General features: G+C 50.2%; 1 protein-coding gene across 1 annotated transcript; it reads left to right on the top strand.

Annotated features, from left to right (window-relative positions):
- The first annotated feature begins 3,605 nt into the window (after positions 1-3,605).
- Positions 3,606-4,205, top strand: LOC144180090 (uncharacterized). Its single transcript, XM_077708497.1, has one exon. It carries the CDS (start codon positions 3,606-3,608, stop codon positions 4,203-4,205), a length of 600 nt encoding a protein of 199 aa, XP_077564623.1.
- Positions 4,206-23,636: the final 19,431 nt, after the last annotated feature.

Raw genomic sequence — 23,636 nt, forward strand, 5'->3', positions numbered from 1 at the left:
TATCCGCTAACGAATATGTTAATAATACGAAATGTAGTCGTAAATACGAAACAAAAAACACATTTTTGTATGTTTTTATTTCTGCATATAACAGGTTAAAAACATTGCGGCAGAAATAAGGTGGGCTAAGGTGCTGGGGTAAGGAACTGGTGTCCGCTGCTTCTTCGAGGTGGGGACGTCCCAAGGCCGGCTTTGCGATCAAACGGCCATATACTTCTTTTTTCTTAAAGTACTGAAGAAATGGCTGTCATAGCCGAAGTGCGTCCATTGGGCCGAAGTGTGATGGCGGATCGATCGACCCTTGGAAGGTGCGAGGTTGATGTCCGCCGTGGGACTTAGGCATTGTTTCGCGAAGTGTCGTAAAATCACGCCAACTCCCCAGGAGATGCTCGGTCGTGCCTCTTGCAAGGCAGTATGGGCGCTGTGGTGTTATGTACGAGTGGTGGTTAATGATGTGTCACCGTGCTGGTGACAGAAGTAGAAAAGTCTGAGCTCGACGAAGAAGTACCACCTCTAGCCTCCGGAGTGTACTGGGCGGTCGCCGTTCTCGTCCCTCAGGGTTAGCCAAGAGCCGAAGAACGCTGCCGCTATACCACTGTGCGCGATGCCACGTCTCTGCCCTATCCATAGGAGGCGACAGCGGATGTGACACGTCGACAGGGCCCCAAGAAGTAGGAATTGCAGCCCAACTAGGCAAAGTTGCGGAAAGAGCCGCAGCTCGCAGCTGCCTGGTGTGCTTTTTTGGTTTCGAGTAATTTTTCATGTGCAGGAATCCATTTTATGACAAATTTGTAGCCCTCTTCTCGTAGACGTTTGACTTCTTTCCTAATAATGCTGCGAATATCATAATTTGGTGCCCCTGGAAGGCAAGCGGTGTATGCTGCTTGTGAGTCAGTGTAAACGACGTAGCAGCAAACAGATATAGACTTTCGCGTATCCGACTGATGGCATGGCGTACCAAAAAAATCTTCACAGGCTCTTTGGGGAAAACAACTACTAAAAAAGAAGTGCACGTATCTGGGGGAGTGTACGGGTGAGATGAAACAATGAATGGGAGTATAGGCACAGTCAAACGCTCCCGCTTAATTTGTAACTTGTAGTAAGGAAGTTCGGTTTATTTGCAGGGGTGGATGAAGATGTGCCAGTGAGGTAGCCAGCAGTCTTGATGCTGATTGTGATGATGATAATGATTGTTTAAAATTCCGATGGCGACGAAGACGATGCAGGCACCTAGCTCAACAGACGCAGAGGAAGAAGAAGGCAGACGAGTAGGCGAGGCATCAAGATGGCTCCTCGCAGTAAGGTTCTATGTAAATTATGTAATGGAAGGCTGTTTGTTGGAAGGAAAATAGAGTCCGCTGGAGAGGAATCAAGAGGCAAAACCGTCCAAGGTGAACCATCGAGAGGATTCGACTCGTGCCGCGCGATCACGCACTGGTGATGACAGCCGTTGATCCGTGCTGCATGCTCATTCGGGAAGATTGACTGGTCGGTGAAGAGGGATTGGACGGCAACAGCACTTTAATCAATCTTCGTTACAATCACCCCCCGGTGAAGCAGAAACCATTCTTGTGCTGTGTGTTTATGCCCAGACGGAAGGAAAACCGGAGCGGCTGGCTGCGCGCCGTCGGCTCAGCCCGCCAGACAAAGGAATTACTAGGGTGCGACCCGGGGAGGGGAACCGAAAAATGAAGGCACTCTCAGACTGAAGTTAAACGTGTCGGTTGTGCGTTTCTAGCGCTCCGCGAATACTACAATCCTGGCGACTTACGGCGGGTTTCAAGCGACTGACGAGGACAGTTTCCCTGCCACGACAACGAAGGTCTGCAGATGGCGTCATTTCTACTGTGTAGTTCACGGGAGAAGTACACTTGAGGATGCAGTAGGGGCCATGATATTTCGCAAGAAGTTTGGAGGGTAGACCCGGTGTTGTAGCGGGGACTCACTGCCACACAAGCTCCCCAGCACGAAAGGAAGATGAGGCGTCGTCGTTGTCGTGAAGATGCTTCTGGCGACCCTGGTCATTTGATGTGGATGTGCGCGCTTGCTGCCGGCACTCTTCGGCTTGTCGGGTTATGTCAGAAAGAGGGTGGCACTCAGAAGAATCAGGGCTGTAGCGCAGAATTGTGTCCATTGTGCAAGACAGCTCGCGTCGATAGAGGAGGAAAAAAGCTGAAAAGCTAGTAGTTGTCTGTGCGGCGGTGTTGTAAGCAAACGTTACAAAAGGTAGCACCAGATCCCAATTTCAAGGATCACGAGCGACGTACATGGTGAGCATGTACCTCAGCGGCAAATACGCGCCCTCGGTCGCTGAGTAATTCGCGTGGTGCACCATGCCGCAAGACGAGGGAGCGCAAGACGAACCCAGCAACATCACGCGCTGTAGCACTTGGAAGCACTGAGGTTTCGGCGTAGGGTGTTAGGTAGTCGACCACAACAATATTCCATCGGCTGCCCGAAAGACTGCATGGCAAAGGGCCGTACAAGTCGATGCCGACACGATCGTATAGGACGAAGAGTACATGACAAAGGCTACAGAGGGCCGGCTGGTTGCGGTGCAGGCGTCTTGCAGCACTGACAGTCAGTGCGGGCCCGAATGTATTTCCGCACGAAGCTGTACATAGTGCGCAAATAGTATCGTTGGTGGAGGCGAGTGTACGTTTTAAGAGGTCCAGCATGAGCGGCTTAGGGATCGACGTAGTAAGCAGCGCATACATCTTCACGTAAACTGAGCGGAATGACAAACAGCCACTTCGACCATCGGGCGTATAATTGCGACGATAGTGAAGGTGGTGAAGGAAAACAGAGTCCTCTGGAGAGGCATCAAGAGGCAAAACCATCCAAGGTGAACCAGCCAGAGGATTCGACTCGTGCCACACGATCACGCACCGGTGATGACAGCCGTCGATCCGTGCTACATGGTCATTCTGGGATTGACCGGTTGGACGGCGACAGCACTTCAATCAATCTTTATTACAGTAAATATATTGGCTTTCTACTGACGCCTGCCTCCTCCCTTGCTTCCCTGGACGTTTTCCACAAAGACGATAATGATGATGGTGGTGACGTTTCCCGGTAAAGGGCATATACCCAAAAAAAGTCCAGCCAAACATCAGGAGTACGAAAAAATGTTATTTATTTACAGGCTCCCGTAGATCGTAAATTTTGTTTTTCATTCACCTCTTCTTCTTCCAGACGATCGACCCAAGCTTAATATATCAGCAAAAAACCTTCAGCTCATCGTCACTCACTCCTAATATGATTTATACAATATTGCAGTAACCACATATTTTAGATTTGTAAGCCTGCAATAGCTTGCTGTTCCATTTTTTTTCGTAACATACTTTTGTATTTCGAGTTATGTGGAACCGGAATAAAGACGCGCAGCATACCCGAGAGTCTTCTTCGGCTTCGCCTACACGAAATTGCCAAACACCATCGACATCATCAAACCTGCCACTACCAAATTCGCGCTAACCTGACGTTCCTGCTATACAGAACGCTGAGAGCCGTTTCGCGGTTCCCGCTGAGAAAGCTCGTGCAGCTCTTGATCTCGATACGGCCATTGCTTGGCAGCTGAGCGTCCCACGACTTGACGGGAGGAGATGGTGGAGGCTACGCCCTATCCGCCACCCGGTGGGCCGCTGCGTCCGCCCAGTTGGCAGCCGCCCCCGCTCAGCGGGCTGCCGCCCGGTGAAGGACCAGCACCTTATCTACCGCCAGGACCTCCGCCGCGTCTATCGAGTGGTCCGCTGCCGCCCTTGCATCAGAGCGAACAACTAGGCCCGGTGAGCGGGGGTGGCCACCATATACGGGTCCAGTTCAACCGCCAATTCTACAGGACGCCGCCAGGCCTGATGGGAATCTTCGAGGTTCTCTGCTGCGCCGTCATCGTGACGGCGCTCAGTTTCCGGGGCTTCATCTTCGACGTGTTCTTCTTCCTAAGCAACCTGGCCTTCACGTACGCGCTCGTGGGTGCCATGTTTTTCCTGAACGGCCTTCTGGGCCTGCACGGCGGCCGAGACCTGCCCCTGCTCGTGGCCGTGCAGTACTACGGCCTGGGCTTCTTCATGTTCCTGGCGGCCGGCGTCGGCAGCCTAATGAGGACGGAGCAAGAAGGGCTAGACATTCTGCTGAGCATCATGGCTGTGCTGGTGGCCATCACGCTACTGGTGCACGTCATCCACGCGGTGCGCAATTCATGAGCACTCAGCCCCGACCGCACAACACCCGCCTCCCCTTGTATGTGTGTGTGTGTGTGCGAAAAAAATAACCTACAGAATAAATTCCAGACGAGCTAAACTCAGAGACATGTGCTGCTCTAATTTTTTCTATAGGGCATTTCATGAAGTCTTTTTTTGTTGCGGCACCGTGAATAATGCGCAATAGGCAGCGTCTGGTGCGGCGGTTTAACGCGTAAGACTCAACAACCATCTGAAGAGAAGTTTAGGCTTACCAGTGTGGTACAGAACGGCGTTCCAAGGAACGTCGTTACTGCAACTAGTTCCTTTTGGGAGGAACGTATGAACGCCACTGTTTCATTAAGAGTGGGTGTAACTGTAGCGGTAAGTCGTTGCGTTTACGGAGGGACGGCAGAGGAAACGGCGTTCTTTCTGGAAACTCCATCGCTGGGATTTCTCTGTTTTTGATGTCAAGGCTTTAGGGCGCGTATGCTAGTACAAAAAGCCGAAGGCCGACCACTACTGTGTTTATCTCCCTTTAAGCCGCCCAATACCGTTCTTCCGATAAATGTGCTTCCTCGAACGTCAAAGACAGAAGAGAAACCACGTAGCGGGGCCACAGCCTGTCGAGCATGCTGCATTGGGTGCGCACGGCCTTGTCGCCACGTCAGCTGCAGATGCGCATGAGACAGGTGTTTCGGCGCCCCTTTGATTCGTCTAATGCCGCCACCTCTTATTTTGTGTATAACAGTGGAACGCGAAAGCCGAGCAGGAGAAGACGCGACTTTACCGTGGTCAAAGCACACATGTTATCTACAGAACAGGCAGCAGTGCCAGCTGAAGCGGCCGTACGAGATTTCTCTGCTGTAAGTCAATGGACACCAGGGGTGCTGGCGTTGCGCTCATCAAGCTCTTAGCCTCATATTCTAGAAATATTGTTGAGTCTTAGTAGACGGAGGTGCAGACAGCAGGATGGCGATGTACCTATTTATTAGGCGTAGCGCTACACCGAAGAGTATAGGCAGCACGGCCAGTCTCAGCGAAGATGGCTGAATCAGCCTGGCCCACGAGTGGTGGACCCACACATTTGCATCGTCGTCTTCGAACAACTGGCTGGCCAAGGAGCATAGAACATATCACTCACTGGGGATTGAACACTGCACGGCGATCACACACACCACAAGCAGGGGATCGCTGCTTGACAAATATCCACGTGTCATGTGCCCCCCGTCGAGACAGCATGCGTGCAAACCTCTTAGAAAAAAATAAATGCGTTTGTGGCATTGTTTCTCAACGTGTGAGGTAGGGCTTCATATGCACGACATGAACGACGTGAGGGCGGCAGCTACGCCGGCGTTGTGAAACGATTGCGTCGTCCACAACCTCGTAGGTTACGTCGCCAAGTTGGCGCAAAACTCTATAGGTCGACCAAAGCAGCGTTTGAGGAGCTTTTCCTTGAAGTCTAACAGGAGCCAATACCCAGACACGTTCGCCGGGTTTGAAAACGGCCGTCCTGTGACGGAGGTTGAAACGGTGCGTGCCGTAGTGCTGTTGCTGCCTTAATTGTAAGCGCGCCAGTTGACGCGCCTCTTTCGCTCCTTTTGTAAACTCATTTAGCTGCATGTTGTTCTTGCTGGTGTTGTGAAGCAGCCTTGCGTCCAAAATAGGGGTAACGGGTCGGCCATAAAGAAGTCAGAACGGTGTCATCCGGGTCGTGTCTTGTTGAGCCGTATTGTAAGCGAACGTGACGTATGGCAATATATCATCCCAGGTCTTGTGCTCGGCGTAGGTGTACATAGTCAGCATATCCGCTATTGTCTTCTTGAGACGTTCAGCCAACCCGTTTGTCTGCGGGTGGTACGCTGTTGAGGTCTGATGTGAAGTACCGCTGAGTTGCATCACTGAGTAGACAAGCCCAGCAGTAAACGCTTTGCCTCTCTCCGTAATAACAATGGCCAGGGCACCGGGCCAGAGAACAATGTTCGTAATAAAAAACTTGGCAACCTCGATTGCAGTTCCTCTTTGGAGAGCTTTTGTTTCTGCATACCAAGTGAGGTAGTCGGTGGCGACTACAATCCACTTGTTCCCCATCGACGACGCCGGAAATGGCCCCAACAGGTCAATCTCGACCTGTTCAAACGGCTTCTCGGGGATTTCGACAGGGTGCAGGGGGCCCACTGGCCGGAGTGGTGGCGCTTTCCGTCGTTGACATTCACGGCACGTGCGCAAGTAATTCCGCACGGCTCCGAAAAGCTTTGGCCAGTAGTATGAGTGCTGGGTCCTAGTGACGGTACCGGTGAATCCGAGGTTATCCGCCGTCGGCTCATCGTGGCAAGCCTGCAGAACCTTGTTACGAAGTACTGCTGGAACAACTAGCAGGTAGCTTCGGCCACGCGGAGAAAAGTTCGCTTTATACAGGACACCACCGCGGAGACTGAAGGATGACAGCGCTCTTGAAAACACCCGTGGCTCAGTGGGTGAATGTCTCTCAAAGAAATTCATCAGCGAGCGTAGCTCGGAGTTCCCCGTTGCCGCTCCGGGCAGGAGGAGGAGCCGGAGAGAAGCCATGGAATCTGATCTCGCGTTTGGGGCACCGTCTGTAGACGGTGCCCCAAAAAATTGTCTGCGGTCAATTCGCCCTCTCCTAATATCAATTAAATTTAATGGGCAATTATTCTTCCCGGATCGGCTGCATACACCGGCTTTAGCTGCAATAAATTGGCTGCGTAAAAATTGGCTGCATACACCGGATTTAGCTGCAATAAATTCCTCGATCCGCCAAACTCCATGCAGGTTGAAAAATTTGCGCGAAGGAACGCCTTGCACTTACAGCGTGACCTCCCGCTTGACTTCCAGCTTGGCGCATTGAGCGTCGTCTGCCATTTGTAGTTACTGAATTTCGGGCGTTGATCACACGCATGGCAGGCCTCGTAAAGGTCACCTCCATGCTCAAGATTTACCGATCTGAAAAAGTCCTTGCGGTTATCTACCCTTTGCATGCCGCACCGCAGCAAAACTACAGTAAGCGATGCACAAGAACGCTGTGTTTCCTGCCACTGGCATTCCACTGACGAACGGTTCGCCACGGGCGGCGCTGTACGCTGAAGCGATGGTGGTGGTGGTGCCATTCAACGGCCGCCTGGTCCCTATACGCAGGCGGCAGTAGGTGGTGAAGCGCTTGATGCCGGTGCGGAGTTAATGGACGGAGCCACGAAGACCCGTGACGTCATAACTAAAAAATAAAATCAGCTTTTAAGGGCGGAGCCACAAAGGCTCGTGACGTCATAAACAAAAATAAAAAAACAGACCGGGTGAACGGCACGAAATTTTGCTTTTTTTAACGAAAAGCAGCGTAAGCCGATGTTGCGGCTGGGAGTTCAGTGGCATGCTCGGCATTTGTTTTACGAGAAGCGGCGGCGCGGAATCGTGGCGGAATCTCGAGATGATGGCTCGATGCACTGCAAGATGTGTTTGTTCCAAGATGAGTTTGTGTGTCCGCATTGTTTCAACTGATCAGTTGGGGATTTCCGTCGACGTCAGCATACGTGCGTGAAGTGGGTCGTGCGTTATGGCCCGGTGGACAGCGCTTGTGTTCGATGATCCGTTTTCGTGCGTGTCCGTTTTGTTATTTGATCAGTTGGTGCGTGCTTGGAGTGCACATGGGTGATGCGCCAGGGCAACTGCTTTGAGCGTTTTGCTTTTTTTTCTGCGAAAGTTCTGCGGTGTTGTGGCGCAGCTATGACGTGTGTTTCTACGTCTGCCCCATTTCAGCTCATCAAATCGGTGTTTTCAAACTGGGTGATGCGTTAAGGAACCGCTTCACTTTTTAAACTCCCTTGCGAAGTGATGCGAAGCTTGCTCCAGCAGTGTGCAATTATGATTACTACCCTTTGTCCCGTGAAGGACTACGTACGTGGGCTGTTGCTTTGATAAGAATAGTACGTGGTGGATTGTATACGTACAATATCGCCAGTAGACTGAAGGAAAAGACAAAATTCTGACACTAGAGTTTTCTTTGTGCGGTAAATGTCGTCATACCCGCTCTTAGCAACCGGCGAGAATCCGACTATGTTGAAACAATATGCTAAAAAGAAACACTCACTTATGACCTAGCACTAGTTCGATCTACAACTTTAGGTTCATTTGGTGCAGTAACGACATCGTTCAGAAAGGCATACCCGAGAGAAAATGTGTGCTAGCAGCAGCTACTTTATGGATAAATTCACAGCTTAGCTGGTTTGTTCTCCGCTGGTATGGTGTTCTTTGGCAACAGCAGCGAATTTAACTATCAACGAGATTGTACCAGCTGATATGTACTCTTGTGTACAGATCTAATTTCAAATCCGTCATATCCTACACCTATACGTGGAACGTCGAAGTGAAATAAGTACAATTGCATAGCCCTTAGATAGCATTGTTGGTAGGCTGCATAACATTTTCTTGATTTCTGAAGCAATCAATAACCTAAATGTTAACGAAACACAAGTACAATGTGGTGCGTATTCAGCTAATCTCCAGAGTTAAAACAATCAGTGGTTTTCTTTTGTTAGAAATTAGCCTAGTGGTCATTAACACAAGTACTGCAATGCACACTAGAAAACCATTAGGGGAAAGTAGCAATGTGTACTCTGCATTCATGTGGATGTGCATATAATTTAAATACTGACCAGTTCCACACGTTAACGGGAACAAATTATGTGCATTTTAGAAGTGTCACTTTCAGCAATGTCTAACGTGTGTACCATGCTTGAAATCATCACGATGTCGGGAGGTTAGCTTTAAAATGAGTGACGCATTTGAAACAAGGGTTCATTTACCTCCATATTGAATAGCAGTGTGCGTTAATATGATGGGATGAAAGTGGACAGGATGAGGCATTTATTTAATGACAGTATGGCCATGTTATGAGGAATATTGTGAGCCTAGGCATACTTTAACAAAAGGGAGTTGGCAAATTAGTGTAGGAGATTTGAAGTGCCATAGGGCTCTTGACAGTGAAAGGAACTACAGGCAGTCCTAAAACATTTCAGCAGAAAATGACGCAGGAATACGTATACACAGACAGTGTGGATGTTTATATGCAGGCTTTGAACAAAAAAGCAAGTTGGCTAATGAACACAGCGTTTGTTGTGAACTAAACGAAAAACCTTTCTCATTATTCTTGTATCACCACTCGTGCCAACCGTGATGCCAGCGCTTATATCTTTCAAGTACCTTGTCGCAGTTTCTGCAATCTCATTTGGCAGGTGGCTTGCAAAAGAGGGGCTAACATTTGCGCATGTCCCCCGAAAATTTCCCAGCACGCCTTCTAGTACACCAGTGCTCCTTTTTAAAGGACGCTGCGCTAATCGGTCAGGTTGCATCTTGAGCAGCAGAAAGAAGTGCCTGTATTGTGCCTCTTCCTGTGCCTCAACTTGTTAGCACTGTTCACAATTCAGTGCTGTTTGTTCCGAGTCAGAAGCAAGGTGTTTCCTGATGACCTGACGGCTTTTCTTAGCAAAGGCCAGGGCCTTTGTCTTGAACAGCTGTTGTAAGGGAATTTCTTATCGGCATTCTCCTACACAAAGTAATCAGCTCACTTAAAATGACACAGTCCTCAGGCCTTCTGATAGCGTAATCCAGAGCCAAAGGGCCTGTGTAGTGGTAGACAAAACTCTAAACTTTTTCTGTGGGGCTACAGTTAAAGCTGATGAGCTCTGAGATATTCTTAGTGTAGTTGTGACATCGCGGGGTTCTGGCTGTGCTTCAGTGGGCCCTAGTCTGATTTCTCCTGCATCAGTGTCGGGCGCGCATGTCATAGGATACAAAAGGTTCATTGAGCTAAATTACAGGACGCTGTAGGAATGAAGTGTCACCGTGCCTAACAGACAGTGCAGAAATGTTTACAGGGAATTTTCATTACATTGGAGTCCGTGCAGGTGCATTCTTGCGACAACATGTCCACTGTGTGCGAGCCAGATGGTTGTAAGCACACTTGGTACTGTGTAGCTGTACCTGCGGCATCCACATCACCCTCCTCGTACTGCGGTGCAGTGTTCATTCTTTGCATCGTCAGCAGGCCTGTCATACAAATAGACTAGGGTATTGCCAATATGCCCTCTGAGTGGATTGTGATCGCATCACATACCTGCTGTAATCTCATGGCCTCTCTGGAAGAAATTTCTTTACATGAGCGGAACTAAAAGTAGTCAACGATTTCTCTTTCCCCCGCTTGGTGTTCTGATATTTACTTTTCAAAACTTTTTGCCCTCTCTGCCGTTATTTTTAGTAATGACTACATTTAACTTAAGCCTGTATATATGCTATTTGACGGCTTTGACGGCCAGCCATTGGCATTCTATGTACGACCTCAGCTTGCTGTCCCAGCAATGTTGCAATCATTGAAAGTCTCCGAAAGATAAATTTGCGATTTAAGTTCTCAGACAAATAAGTACAGCATCCTTTAACTGCACATAGCAGTCCGTCTTTTTAAGCCATTCTTGCGAAGCTTGCTCCTGGTGGAAGTCGAATACGACACTTTTCAACGCGTAAATGTGGACTAGTTGGTTCCAACTGTGAAACATGGTTAAGTAGTGCGGTAAGGACGGGACACAAGTAGAGACCACACAAGACTAGCGCTAGGACAACTTTACAATAGCACAATAGGACAACTTTGCGTTCCGGAAAGCGCTCGTTCAAAGCATTTGTTTCAGCTTGACTGTAGTCACCATCGAATATTCAGCACAGAAGTCAGTATTCCATTTCCTGAACACTTTAAGGGCTTTAGGTTGGCAGGTTCTTGCCTACAACTGTGACAAAAGCACCAAGATCAAGTATCCAGGTAATGTGTTTACAATGAACAAAAGAAGCGGCAATGCGTAACATATTTGAGGCATGAAGCTGGTTCTAGTATTAGCTATTCCTGATGGAAAATATTCTTGATTTAATTTGATTTGTCCATTTATTTCATTTATTAGCAGAAAACAACACAGGGAACCGTTCCTCAAAGGTAATGACGGAGTTTAGTTGGCGAGAACTTTGGAAATTAGAGGCGCGCAACATACTGGTGTGGTGTGTTCTCAAGCTGTCCACTTCAGAATTCTTGAATGCCTGTGTACTCCACCTGATAAATAACTGTGTTCGGAATTTAATTTCGCGTGATTTCATCTCCGTTGTATAAATAATTAGTGCTGTGGCGTTTGGTTAAGTTGTCCAGATTTGGGATTTTTTCAGAACTCGTTATCAAACTGTGAGCACTTTCCAGTCTTTAACGACTCGTAGAGATTCTTATCGAAATCCAGAAATTAGGTTATAGCCATCGCCATTGCAAAGCGCTGAAGAAAAGCGCCATGCGGCTTTGTGTTGTTCAAGCCGGAGCAATCCGCGCTGCGCTCGCCGATACGACGAAGAGCAGAAAACACGCCGGAGGAGTTTTATTTTTGTTGATTTTTTCTTTTAACGTCACGGGCCTGCAGGCTCCGCCCATGAACTTCGCACCGTGATAAAGCGCTTCCCCAGTACGTGTGGCGACGACGAGAAGAGGGAAGAGGGAAGCGCCGGACAGGGCGCAGACAGTGGCACCGCCTGGAGGATATAATACAAAACACAACGCGACGCTTCTTAACCGCGAAAACAGGTGTCGCAGGGGGTTCAGCAGCCTTCGAATTGGAGCAACGTGCAAATGACACCGCAATTTCGAGCCTATATACCCATAATGTTAGCCAACTGCAACCAGCAATATAATAAATTGCAGAATTTCAGTGTATTGTGTCGTCATACGTGTGGATACACTCTGTCAGGGAAGTCATCCTGCCCTGTTTCCCCTGTCTGAGAGCAGGTGTGAAAAAGTTAAAAAAAAGGTGTCCTACTCTGTGAAGAAGGATGACCTGCTGAGCTGCACGCCCTCCAAGGAGTACCACGAAATAAAACACGTTTGTTATTCATTTGCGACTGAATATGCTTCGTAGCCAATTACTTGAAAGCAACTGGAATGACAAGAGCTTTATTCTAGAGGACAAACACGGAGGTGTATAATTTGCTCTTGCGTCGTAGGCATCTCAGTAAATCTGTAACACACCAATTCATTCCGATCCGATTCACTCCAATTCACTTCACGCTGTACGGGACACGTCGGGCCGCTTAACAGCCACGTTTAAACCTCCCGCCACCGCAAAATCAATAGAGCGCGTGCACGCCTGCCCACCCTCCTTTACTCATGTTCCATCCCGTCCACGCATAAATTGGCAGCGGTTCATGTGCGCGTGCTTAGAAGTGAAATGCGCAGTCAAAAATCTCGCTCTGAAAGCACTTTAAGTTTGAAAAGTATACAGGCTCACGTTAGAGAGAGAGAGAGAAACAACTTTCGCTCATTAACAGCGCCTTGCCCGCCTTGGAACGCTAACGTGATAGCTCGTGTGGGCACTCACGTTAGCGTTGCAAGGCGGGCAAGGCGCTGTTAATTCTGGAAGGAATTCACAGCTTCTATTCGATCTGGAACTTGAGGGTCAACGGCGGTTGCAGCGGCTTTCCGTTGTTTGCACGTCCATTCGCCCTTCTGTTCCGCTGACGCTTGTTCCATTCCCGATCGTCTTCCTCGAATCGAACGACATGCGTCCGTACCATAGGGAGATAAAACCTGGGAAGCCTCGAGCTTTCTTCTACCTGACAAACGCGTGACTCTTCGTTTCGCTGCCCCGTTGCAGGCTGCTCACTCTCTTGTGTAACCCAACTTCCCAACCCCAAGCCGCTCGATTACTGCGGACAATTGACAGAGTACATTGAGCTATAAGAAGTGCACGTTTGAATCTCCCACAACTACAACGGCTTGTCATCGGTAGCAGCAAGAAGCCCAGCGGCGCGTGTACGGCCCCTTCCTTTCTCCCCCTACCCATGCACACATAAAGCGGAAACCGGTGGTGGGCGCATATATGTGTAAACAATAGCAGCATCTCCACTCCGTGGATGATGGAGAGGGTGCAGAGTACGGGGACTCGAAACAACGCACAAGTTGCGCCCCGAGTGACATCCGATTTGCGGCACGACCGTCATTCAATTGTAGGCGTGGGTTGCACGTTGATTATTCCCTCAATAAAAATGCAACTCATAGCTCAAATCGAATTTCGCTTGTTTTTCTCTTGATGGTGGTGGGCGCACGGAGGGACGCGGACGGACATTGATGGTCCTAAGGTGCTCCGCTCCGTTACAGGCGACGGGGTAAGCCGTTTGACTCGCGAGTACAAGCCCACATGCCCCACATGCCCTCCCCACATGCCCTCGCAGCGTCATATTAAGTTTTAACCCGATGTAGGATTCATGACTGCCTGATGACTACAATCAGGAAGCATTTTTTATTTACCCAGCGTGATTCCGTTTATCGGGACCTTTCATTTGATACCTTACACGCATTAGCGTCATAAGTTTGACTTTTCACTCAATCTAATGCCGTCATTATTCTGTTTAAATGGGCGTTGCCCAGTCAATTCAGCTAATTCGTTTGAAACAGCAGAAGGGACAGCCTCCGCCCCCTTTTCCCCGGGCTCTCACCTCTTCCTTTGTGACCCCTAGTATATCAAGCAGTTAACTGTAGCTGGCGAAGAACCAGCAAGAAAGCGCCGCCGTGTGCTTTCCCACCACCCTTTTCCACCCTCTTAGTGGATTCATCAGGAGGAAAAGTTATGACAGCCATTTTTATGACCTCACTAGTCAATTATCACTCACGGGCTCAGCCGCGAAAACTCGGTATACAGGAAGTGCTTAGGGTCATGAAAATTCAACAAGAAACTAAAAGAAATCAGACACCCCCTCCCTCCCAACCGATCATGCGGATCGCGAATGGTGCTGTACCCGCAGGTAACCTGAATTCCGAGCCCACGGCGACGCGTGAAACTTAACAGCCAACCATAGCTGCCTGCTAGGCTATTCATATGTACTGAAACTCAAAATGAACTCAAAACTCATATGTGCTCAGAACTCAAAATGTACTCAAAACTCAGTATGTACTCAAACCCAAAATGGACTCAAACTCAAAATGTACTCAGAACTCAAAATGGGCTCAAACTCAAAATGTACTCAGTACTCAAAATGTATTCAACCTAAAAATGTACTCAAAACTCAAAATGCACTCAAAATCAAAATGTACTCACAACTCAAAATGGACTTAGAATTCAGTAGGTCTCAGGCGTACTGAAACTCAATCGGACTCAAACTCAGTCGGGCTCAATCGGCTCAAACTCACTCAAGCTCAAACTCACCATGCCACACTAGCTTCGCGCTCACTCAAACTCAAACTCGCGCTTGAGTTTGAGACCAAATGAGTATAAGTGAGTCGACTCATAAGTGAGCTCGCCGACCTTTGGTCGGGTGACGGGACCCAGGACCGTAATCCATTCAAGGCAATCTGACTTACTTCGACTTCGCCTACATGCAGCGCCAACACTTCTCTCTCCTCGTCTCTTGTGTTGGCTGCTGCTGCTTACAATAAAGTACAACAATGTGATATCGTGCCAAGTGACGTCGTGCGGTGACGTGCAGAACAAGCGACAAGCTGGCGATGTGATATCGTGCCAAGTGACGTCTTGCGGTGACGTGCAGGACGGGCAGGCGAGCATACGCCTTTCCTTCTCTTTTTGCGAGCGCCGATAAGCATCGGCGCTGAACTATTTAAGCCGCGCTATCGCTTCAATTAACGTTCTTGTTGTTGGAGCAGCAGTCTCTGCTTGGCCACTACATTGGCGACGAGGCACGGTCTGGCTCGTGCGGGCTGCCGGAAACAGGCGTGATGGCGTTGGGTGGCCGCGTTTCGGAGTTTGAAGTGCATGAAAATTTGACATGGGAAGAATACGTCGAGCTCATCGAACTGTACTGTGCCATCAACAAGGTGTCGGAGGCCGTGGACAGGAGGGCGGTGCTGCTGAGTTGCTGCGGGCAGGAAACGTACTCCCTGATATCGACGCTCGTCAAGCCCCTACGACCGCCGAACGTGGAATACCAGGTCCTCATCGACACCGTACAGAACCACATTCAGCCAAAGCCGGCCGAGGTGTATTCGAGGTACGTGTTTTCGAAACGGGACGAGGAATTTCGCGAGTCTCTGGCCGACTACGTCACTGCATTGCGAAGGTTAGCTGGAAACTGTGGGTTCGGCAGGGACAAGTTTCCGCTTACTGAAATGCTGCGTAACCGGTTGGTTTTCGGAATCACCGACAGAGTCGTGCAACAACGGCTACTGGCGGAAAAAAAACTGACTTTCGAAGCAGCGTACGATCTCGCAGTCACGGTAGAGGCTACAGCTAAGCAGCGCCAAGCTATAGGCGAAAGACGACGAGAAGCGGAAGCTCAGCTAGAAATGACCGCGGAAGTAGGCTCGCGAGCTAAAATGCCGAACGCGGAAAACCACGGAAGCCAACGTGTCGCGGGGGTGCGTGAGCAGGGTGAGCAACGTTCTTTTCGGTGTTTGGGCAACCACGCAACTGTGCGGTGCAGGTTCAAAAATGCCAAGTGCTTCAAGTGTTCCGGAAAAGGACACATAGAAAGAGCATGCAAAACAAATAAGACGCAAGCACAGGATCAGCTGGCTCAGACTACAGGTGGCGCAAGAAGCGAGTACGATAGCCTATTCAGCATCGGCCAAGGAGCAAGCGCTGTCCTGAGGTACGTAGTTGATGTCGAGATTGGCGAAGAGAATGTGAAAATGGAAGTGGATTCTGGGCCAGCGCGATGTATTATCAGCCAGACGGAGTTTCAAAAACTGCTGGTGTCAAAGCGTGGAAAACTGGAAGAGCCGGACACGCAGCTGGTAACCTGGACGAAAGAGGGTATAGAGATTTTGGGAAAAGCCGTGGTGCCAGTGAGGTTCAAGGGTCGAAATTGCGAGTTGCAGCTGCTGGTTGTCAAGAATGACGGGAACACCTTGCTTGGCCGCGATTGGTCCGGACCTCTAGAGGTAGAAGTAATGGGTCTTTATTCCATCTTCAGGAGCCGAGAAATTTTCGCTGCCCGATTTCCGCAGGTGTTTAGAGGGTCTCTACCTGGCGCTGTTTTACCGCCCTTTCACACCGAGGTGAAGGACGGCGCCCTGCCAAGGTTCCTGAAATGCCGAAACATTCCGTTTGCGCTGAAAGATGATGCTGTGACCTAGCTGAATAGGCTTGTGCAGTTAGGAATATTGGAGCCAACCCAATACTCCGAATTGGCAACACCCATTGTCGTGGTGCGGAAAAAGGATGGCTCGCTCAGATTCTGCGGAGTCTATCGAAGCACAGTTTACCAAGCAGTAATGAGCAATGTATATCCTCCACCCACCAGCAAGGAGCTCTTCGCTAATCTAGGAAAGGGGCGGTTCTTCTCGAAGCTTCATCTGGCACAGGCGTACCAGCACCTTGTGGTCGACGACACAACTGGCGAACTGCTCTCGATAAACACGGTACAAGGGCTCTACAAAGTTTGCCGGCTACCGTACGGCGTATCTGTGGCACCGCGACTGTTTCAAAGGGCAATGGACACTATCCTTGCTGGACTACCTAAAGTAGCTGTGTACCTGGACGACATCCTGGTGGTCAGCGAAACGGCAGAGGAGCATGAACGCAAGCTCACAGAGATATTCGGCCACCTAGCTAAGGCTGGACTCAGAGTGCAAGCAAACAAATGCGAGTTGTTTCAGGAAAGCCTCGAGTTCTTGGGCCATCGCATTGATAAGTGTGGCATCTACCTTTCCGAGGCGATAGTCGAGGCCATCCATAAAGCCCCGGCCCCAACTAACAAGAAGGAACTCCAGGAATTCTTGGGCATGGTGAATTTTTATAACCATTTTTTTGCGGGGCAGATCCGAAATAGCCGAGAAGCTTTACCGTTTGCTTGAGGACAATGCTACCTGGAAGTGGGGCAAAGAGCACCAACGGAGGTTTGAAGGCCTAAACAATTGCTAACATCGCAGTCCTTGCTGGTGCATTTCAACGGAAGTGCTCCGTTGATACTGTCCTGTGATGCATCTCCGGTGGGTGTGGGTGCTGTACTCGCTCACTGTGACGAGACGCGAAATGAGCAAGCCATTGCCTATGCATAAAGGATTTTAACGAAGGCTGAGCGGAATTATGCTCAAATAGACCCAGAAGCATTAGCCGTGGTGTTTGGAGTGCGTCACTTTCACCAGTACCTAGCCGGCCGAAAATTTGCAATTCTCACAGACCACAAACCGCTGCTAGGAATATTTCGGCACGAGAAACAAATACCAGATGTTTTGTCGCCACGCATGCTACGATGGAGCCTTATGCTGTCGGCGTACGAATACCAGCTTGACTACCGCAAAACTCAGGATCACGCGAACGCGGATTGCTTGAGCAGGCTACCGGTTTCAGCATTTCGGTTGGAGGCAGAAGCGCCAGGCGACGTATTGCTCTTCGAAGCCGCCGAGTACCCGCCAGTCACCGCCGCAGAAGTTGCTTGCTGCACGTCGCAAGACAGTCGGCTATCGGAAGTACGGAAATGGATCATCGACGGCTGCCCAAAAGAAGGGGTACCGAAAGACTACGGCGCATACGAGATAAGACAGAAAGAACTGTCCGTGCATCGGGATTATGTGGTCTGGGGAAACCAACGTGGTGCTGAAAAAACGTGTCCTCGTCTTGATGCATTCTAATCACCCGGGAGTGACTGCAATGAAAGCTATCGCGAGGTCCTACGTTTGGTGGCCTAAGATGGATGCGCAGATCGAAGAATTTGTGTGGCACTGCAAGGCGTGCCAGGAGAACCGGCAAAGTGAGCCGAAAGCGCCTACACATTTCTGGACGAAACCGGAGCGAGCATGGAGCCGAGTGCATATCGATTTTGCGGGTCCTGTCGATGGTGCCGTTTTCCTAGTGGTAGTTGATGCTTTCTCGAATTCGGCTGAGGTGGAAATAATGACGTCAAGGCACTCATCTGCCGTAATCGAGTGGCTGCGTAAGATGTTTGCAACATACGGACTGGCAGATTTGATTGTTTCAGATAATGGCACGGCGTTTACCAGCCGGGACATACAGTCATTTCTGAAGTTGAACGGCGTTGAGTACATGTATACTGCTCCCTACCACCCTGCAAGTAATGGGAGAGAAGAACGCATGGTTCGTGAGCTTAGATGTGCACTAAGAAAACAGAGTCAAGGCTCTCTAGCGTGCAAAGTGTCTCGTTTCTTGTTAAAGCAACATTCCACGCCTCACTCCGAGTCAGGCAAGACCCCAGCAGAGCTTATGCTGGGCAGGAACCTGCGCTCAGGCCTGTCAAAACTTCACCCCGATGCGATGGACGTGGAATGCAGCCGGCAGCCTCCAGAACGAAGTTTTCAGTGCGGTGACTCTGTCTACGCAAGGAATTTTCGCCAAGGTCCTAAGTGGTTAGCTGCTCGTGTGCTACGGCGTCGGGGTCACGTCATGTACGAGGTTCAGACGTCCGACGGGAGTATCCATCGGCGCCATCAGAACCACGTGCGAAAGGCCTGGGAACCAACAACTCCAACTGGCGGGACAAGAGCTTCGTTGGCCTTTCCGGAAACGCCCGGTTCGAAGCCTGGCCCTCTGGAAGCCGGGGCTTCTCTTCCGAGCCCGTCAAGTCTGGGGGCGAGGTCACCTGCGGCCTCGACTCCCGTATTGAGGCGTTCTTCTCGCCAGCGTCGTCCAGTGCACCAATACGGCATAGATGACTAGGAGGGAGGGATGTGATATCGTGCCAAGTGACGTCGTGCGGGGACCTGCAGGACGGGCAGGCGAGCATACGCCTTTCCTTCTCTTTTTGCGAGCGCCGATAAGCATCGGCGCTGAACTATTTAAGCCGCGCTATCGCTTTAATAAACGTTCTTGTTCTTGGAGCAGCAGTCTCTGCTTGGTCACTACAAACAATTTCCCTCAGGTGAGTGTATTCTTGAGCTCGTGGTTTTTTTAAGCACAAAGGGATACAGCAACTGTACGGGCCGTCTCACTTCTGCTCCCCCGGGTAGCCTGAATTTGCAAGACGGTACGCGGCCATCTCTTTTTTTGACGGTCTCCGTGATTCAACCAGCTTTCTAGAGATGCCGTATCACGTGGCCTTCCTTTAAGAGCACCAGGTCACCTGCCTGTAGGCCACTTGACACTGTAGGGTTGCTCAGGTGTGCCGATCTCAGAGCCCACAGGTACTCTTACGCCAACTTCGCCAGAAATTGTCCGCTGTGGTGCTCCGATACTTCCAGCGCCGAACAAGTGCTGGGCCGCCTCGAGGCGTTTCGGTCGACAGACGGTGCGGCAGCAGCAGAATGAGTTTTGTTTCATGACGAAGTGACCCGGTGATAGCGACTCAGCCTCTTCAGCGTCAGAATAAACGAACGTCAATGAACGCGAGTTAATTATCGCCTCCATCTTGTTGAGAATTGTTGTCAACTCGTCAGAGTATAGGCTACTCTGACCCACACCCGACGGAGTGATACTTTCACCGATCTCACCAGGCTCTTCCAAAATCCACCCCACCAAGTGGCCCTTTCAACCATGTATTTCCATCTAATTCTGTGGTTGACGAAGTAATATAGCGTTTCTTCCGACTGCAGTGAGTCGAACATCAACTTGATGTGTCTTGAAGATCTTTTGAATGTGAGCGCATAGTGCACATTCCTCGACGTGCCACGATGCACTTAAAGGCCATAGAAAGGCGGTAACCGAAAGATCGCTGATAAGCTCGAGGTGCACTGCACGCGTTATAGCATATGTAAACAGGGCGATGTAACATTTCTTCATCCCACCGCTCTCCCGTTACATTAGTGGGCCAGCAAAGTCAACTCCAACATCAAACGGGTTCCCCTGTGTGACTCCATCGGACAGACATTTGGCCACTTTTGTGGATGCCAGAGACATCTTTGTTTCAGATACCTCAGGCACTGATTTCAACTTTCTTTACAATCTGCCGCCCCCTGAGTGTCCGGTACGACTCTCTTAATTGAGTCAGGGTGTCCTGCCCGCCGGAGCGCAGCAGCCGCAGGTGCTCTCTCTCTCTATAAGCAGGTAAGTGACAATGTGGTCGCCGGGAAGCACTATTGCATGCTTGCAACTTTCGCTGTTCTGGCTGTATTGTATTCTCCCCAACCCCTCACGAGCCCGTCGTTATGGAAGTACGGATTAAGTAGGGACACAGGAGATTTCTTAAAAAGCGGTCTTTGAGAGAGCAGATTCGAGATGTCGTCGCGAAGCGCTTCTTTTTGAAAGGTCGCCAATCAGTACCTTTTAAGGGCGATTATTTCTTCAGCTGCTAGTGACCCCTCCTTTTTTCATCTTTCTTCCGGCAGTTGTTTACAGAACGGAGGACCCAAGTAGTCACTCGAAGGATCCTGTTGAACGAACTATGATCCTTGAGATTCAGGATCGGGTCATGCAATCGAGACATCTCTGGCATAGCAGCCACCCTCATTTCATCTTTGTAGGAATCCGCTTGCTGTGACGCTTGATCCCCCAGCATCAGCCAGTATGACTTAACACTTAGCAGCCACTGGGACCTTCTCCACCATAGTGCGCTCTGCACCAACGCCGAGGGCAGAATGCTGCAAGTTAACAGATACGCAGGGTTTCCACGTCAGGGCAATGCCCAAATATTCAGGGTTGGTCAGCGTCTGCAACTCGGTCACCCACAAAGGTTTCCACTGGCACGCAAAACCCCAGATTCAGTACATAGCCACTGTAGAGTCCGCCAAGCGTCGCACCCCAGCGTGCTCCAAGCGCAATGTCTTTGCGAGGTATTGGCACAGTCGCCCGCCTATTATGGCTCCCATTACCTGTAGTCGCAGTAAAAAGAGTCGCTTTAGAGGTGCCACTCGGGTTCTGGCCATTATCAACCTCACGCCTACCCCTTCCGCCATCGATGTAGTTAGAATGTATGCCACGGCGTCGTAGGCCTTGGGGCTTGCGTCACAGAAAACGTGAAGCACATGTTTCATTTGGTCGTCCCCGAACTACCGGCGATCATGCGTGGTACTGTAATCTGTTGCACGAGCGGAAGCTCGCTGCACCACTGATCCCACTCGGCCTGCAATGTACTCTGCAAAGGTCCATCCCATTTAACTCTTATTTCCCACAGACTGTGGAACATCATTCTGGCGTTCAGTGTGGTGGGTGAGAGCAGTCCCAATGGGTCGAAAATTCTCGCTGACACTTGAAGTACAAAGCATTTATTGTCTATTCAGGCGGAGAGGAAATCGATGTGAGCGGTCAACCTGCATTCGAACACATCGCTTTAAGGGGTTTCAGCCCACTCCAAACACTTTTGAGGCCGCAGCATGTCTGAAGGCGTTGTATTGCTGCTGAACAGAACTTACCTTCCGATGAGCTTAAAGGAACGCTCAAGTGAATTTGTCGAGGTCCCGTTTTTGCTTGCACTGCGTAGGATAGCCCAAAATTAACACAATTTTCATCATTTATGTGGCAAATAAGGGGGTAATTACTTTATAACGCCCGAAAGAAGAAAAACTGCCATGTGTGGTCTGCGGCGGCCGCACCAACTAGCGGCTGTGACAAGGGTAGGAGGTGCATCGTGAATGGACGATGTCGAGAATTACCATACAGACGTTTTGGTTTCCGTTCTATAAAAAACATGCTTGACATCCGACGCAATCGCTGTACGGGCATTCTCGATATCTCAATAATTGCCACTCCACGCTTCTGCCATGTTTTCGGCTGTAAAGTTCCTATGACAAGCCTCCCAGGACGGCTTGGAATCGTAGCAATCACTAGCGGAGGCCTACGCACTGGATGAGTGCCGTGCGCGTCACCGCGGACGCTCAAATGCCGTGCGCTGTTCCCCCATTATTGGAGCTTGCTCACTCATGGCTGTATCGTGCAAAGCGTGTTCGCACAACCCAAGGGTCCACTGATTCTGGCCTGTGCCCACTTCCCGCTAGCATTCGGTACTCATGGCTACAGCACGGCGACGAGAACTCGCTAGCGCGTCCGTGCCAGTCTGCGCGCGTTCTCCGAACTCGCTCGTGGAGTTATGGCCGAAAAATGGTGATCTCAGTATAGAAAACATCGGCCGAAAACAAAAATTGCGCCCGTCTTCCCGCGAGGGGAACCCTGATGTGATGCGACGCATCGGGGGGTTCAATTGGCGTTTCCATTCGTTGATTATCTATGGTCGTAACGTTCCCTTGAGCGTTCGGGGTGACGCTGGTATTGGATTGGGTCAATGCACTCGCTGAACGGACCGTCGCTTCTATCACGTCTTCATTGGAAGAATCAAGCCAAGCACGAAGTCATCAATCAAAGTCACGCGGAGTCGAACGTGAGCGAGCGCTGACTGAACCGCCGCAGCGCGCTACCCGCTTTATATCGCAGCGCCTCAAGGAGAGGAGACAGCGCAGGAGAGTCGCGCATGCACGCACTTGCGCGCCGGAGCAGACGGGAGCGGAGCGAAGCGCGCGCACGCAACTGCTGTTATGATAATGAGACGGAGTGAGAGTGTTACACACAGCTGTCAGAGAGAAGAGCGGAGGAGAGTCGCGCATGCGCAGGTGGCGTGCGGACGCCGCCGACGCCGGCGCAGGAGGGACATGCCTCAGAGCAAGAGATGCGTCACATCTAAAAAATTAGCTTAAAAAAAAAAGAAAGTACCCTCGGGGATTCGTTACGACTTTCAAAATAACATTCCTAACGCTTCAGACCACTCAGCCACGCCCTTTTTTTTCTTTATGGCCAATCTAGGGCAGCAACACCAGCACCCGGTGAAGTGACAAAGAAATCACAGTAATGCCCCCATGCCCCCCAGAGCCGGTGTTGTCATTTAAAATTCCCTAAGCGTAGTTAGGGGTTAAATTTTAGACAACCACTCTCGTGGAGAGTTCTTCGCTCTCTGAACTTCAACATACTGTGACACACTTTCCCTGAAATACGGTCTCGTTGGTCGCGCGTCTACATCACAATGCAGCCAAGCCATGCGCGAACGCCAAATGCTGAACAGACCCAACAACATGACACTGTAAAATGGCACACCGTCCTCTCTATCAATGCACAAAAAACGTATGCCGTGTGGGCTAAGGGGAAAATCTTTCTGGAGTGACTAATGGAGGACATCCAAATGAACACTAAGGCCCAAAAATAAAGAAAAACGTTCCCCACAGTTTCAGGTAGTTTGCAAATACGACAGTCTGTTCCCCATGGCACTGAAAGCCCCGTTTCTTTCATCCAAGTTGCGACTGAAAGTGTACCCGTGTGTATTTAAAAAAGAAAGTTTTTGCCCCAGGTGACACTTCCATTCGCTTCACTCGTTTTAACACACCTTGTCCTGGACCATTGCTGTACAGAGCTCTATAGAGTGGCACTGGGAAGACTACGTCACATCCATTCTTATATATATTTTTAGATGCAAAGCATCTCGTGCTCTCGGCTCCGTCGTCTGCCGTCCGTCGTCCGTCCATCCACCGGCCCAGGAAGACACCGCCAACACTGCAGCTCCAGGAGCCCTTTAGGGGAGGTGTGCTCGTCTCGTACCGGCCCA

The sequence above is a fragment of the Haemaphysalis longicornis genome, unplaced genomic scaffold, assembly GCF_048455015.1.
Source record: "Haemaphysalis longicornis isolate Haplotype H1 unplaced genomic scaffold, Haemaphysalis longicornis Haplotype H1 scaffold_4, whole genome shotgun sequence".
Taxonomy (NCBI): Eukaryota; Metazoa; Arthropoda; class Arachnida; order Ixodida; family Ixodidae; genus Haemaphysalis; species Haemaphysalis longicornis.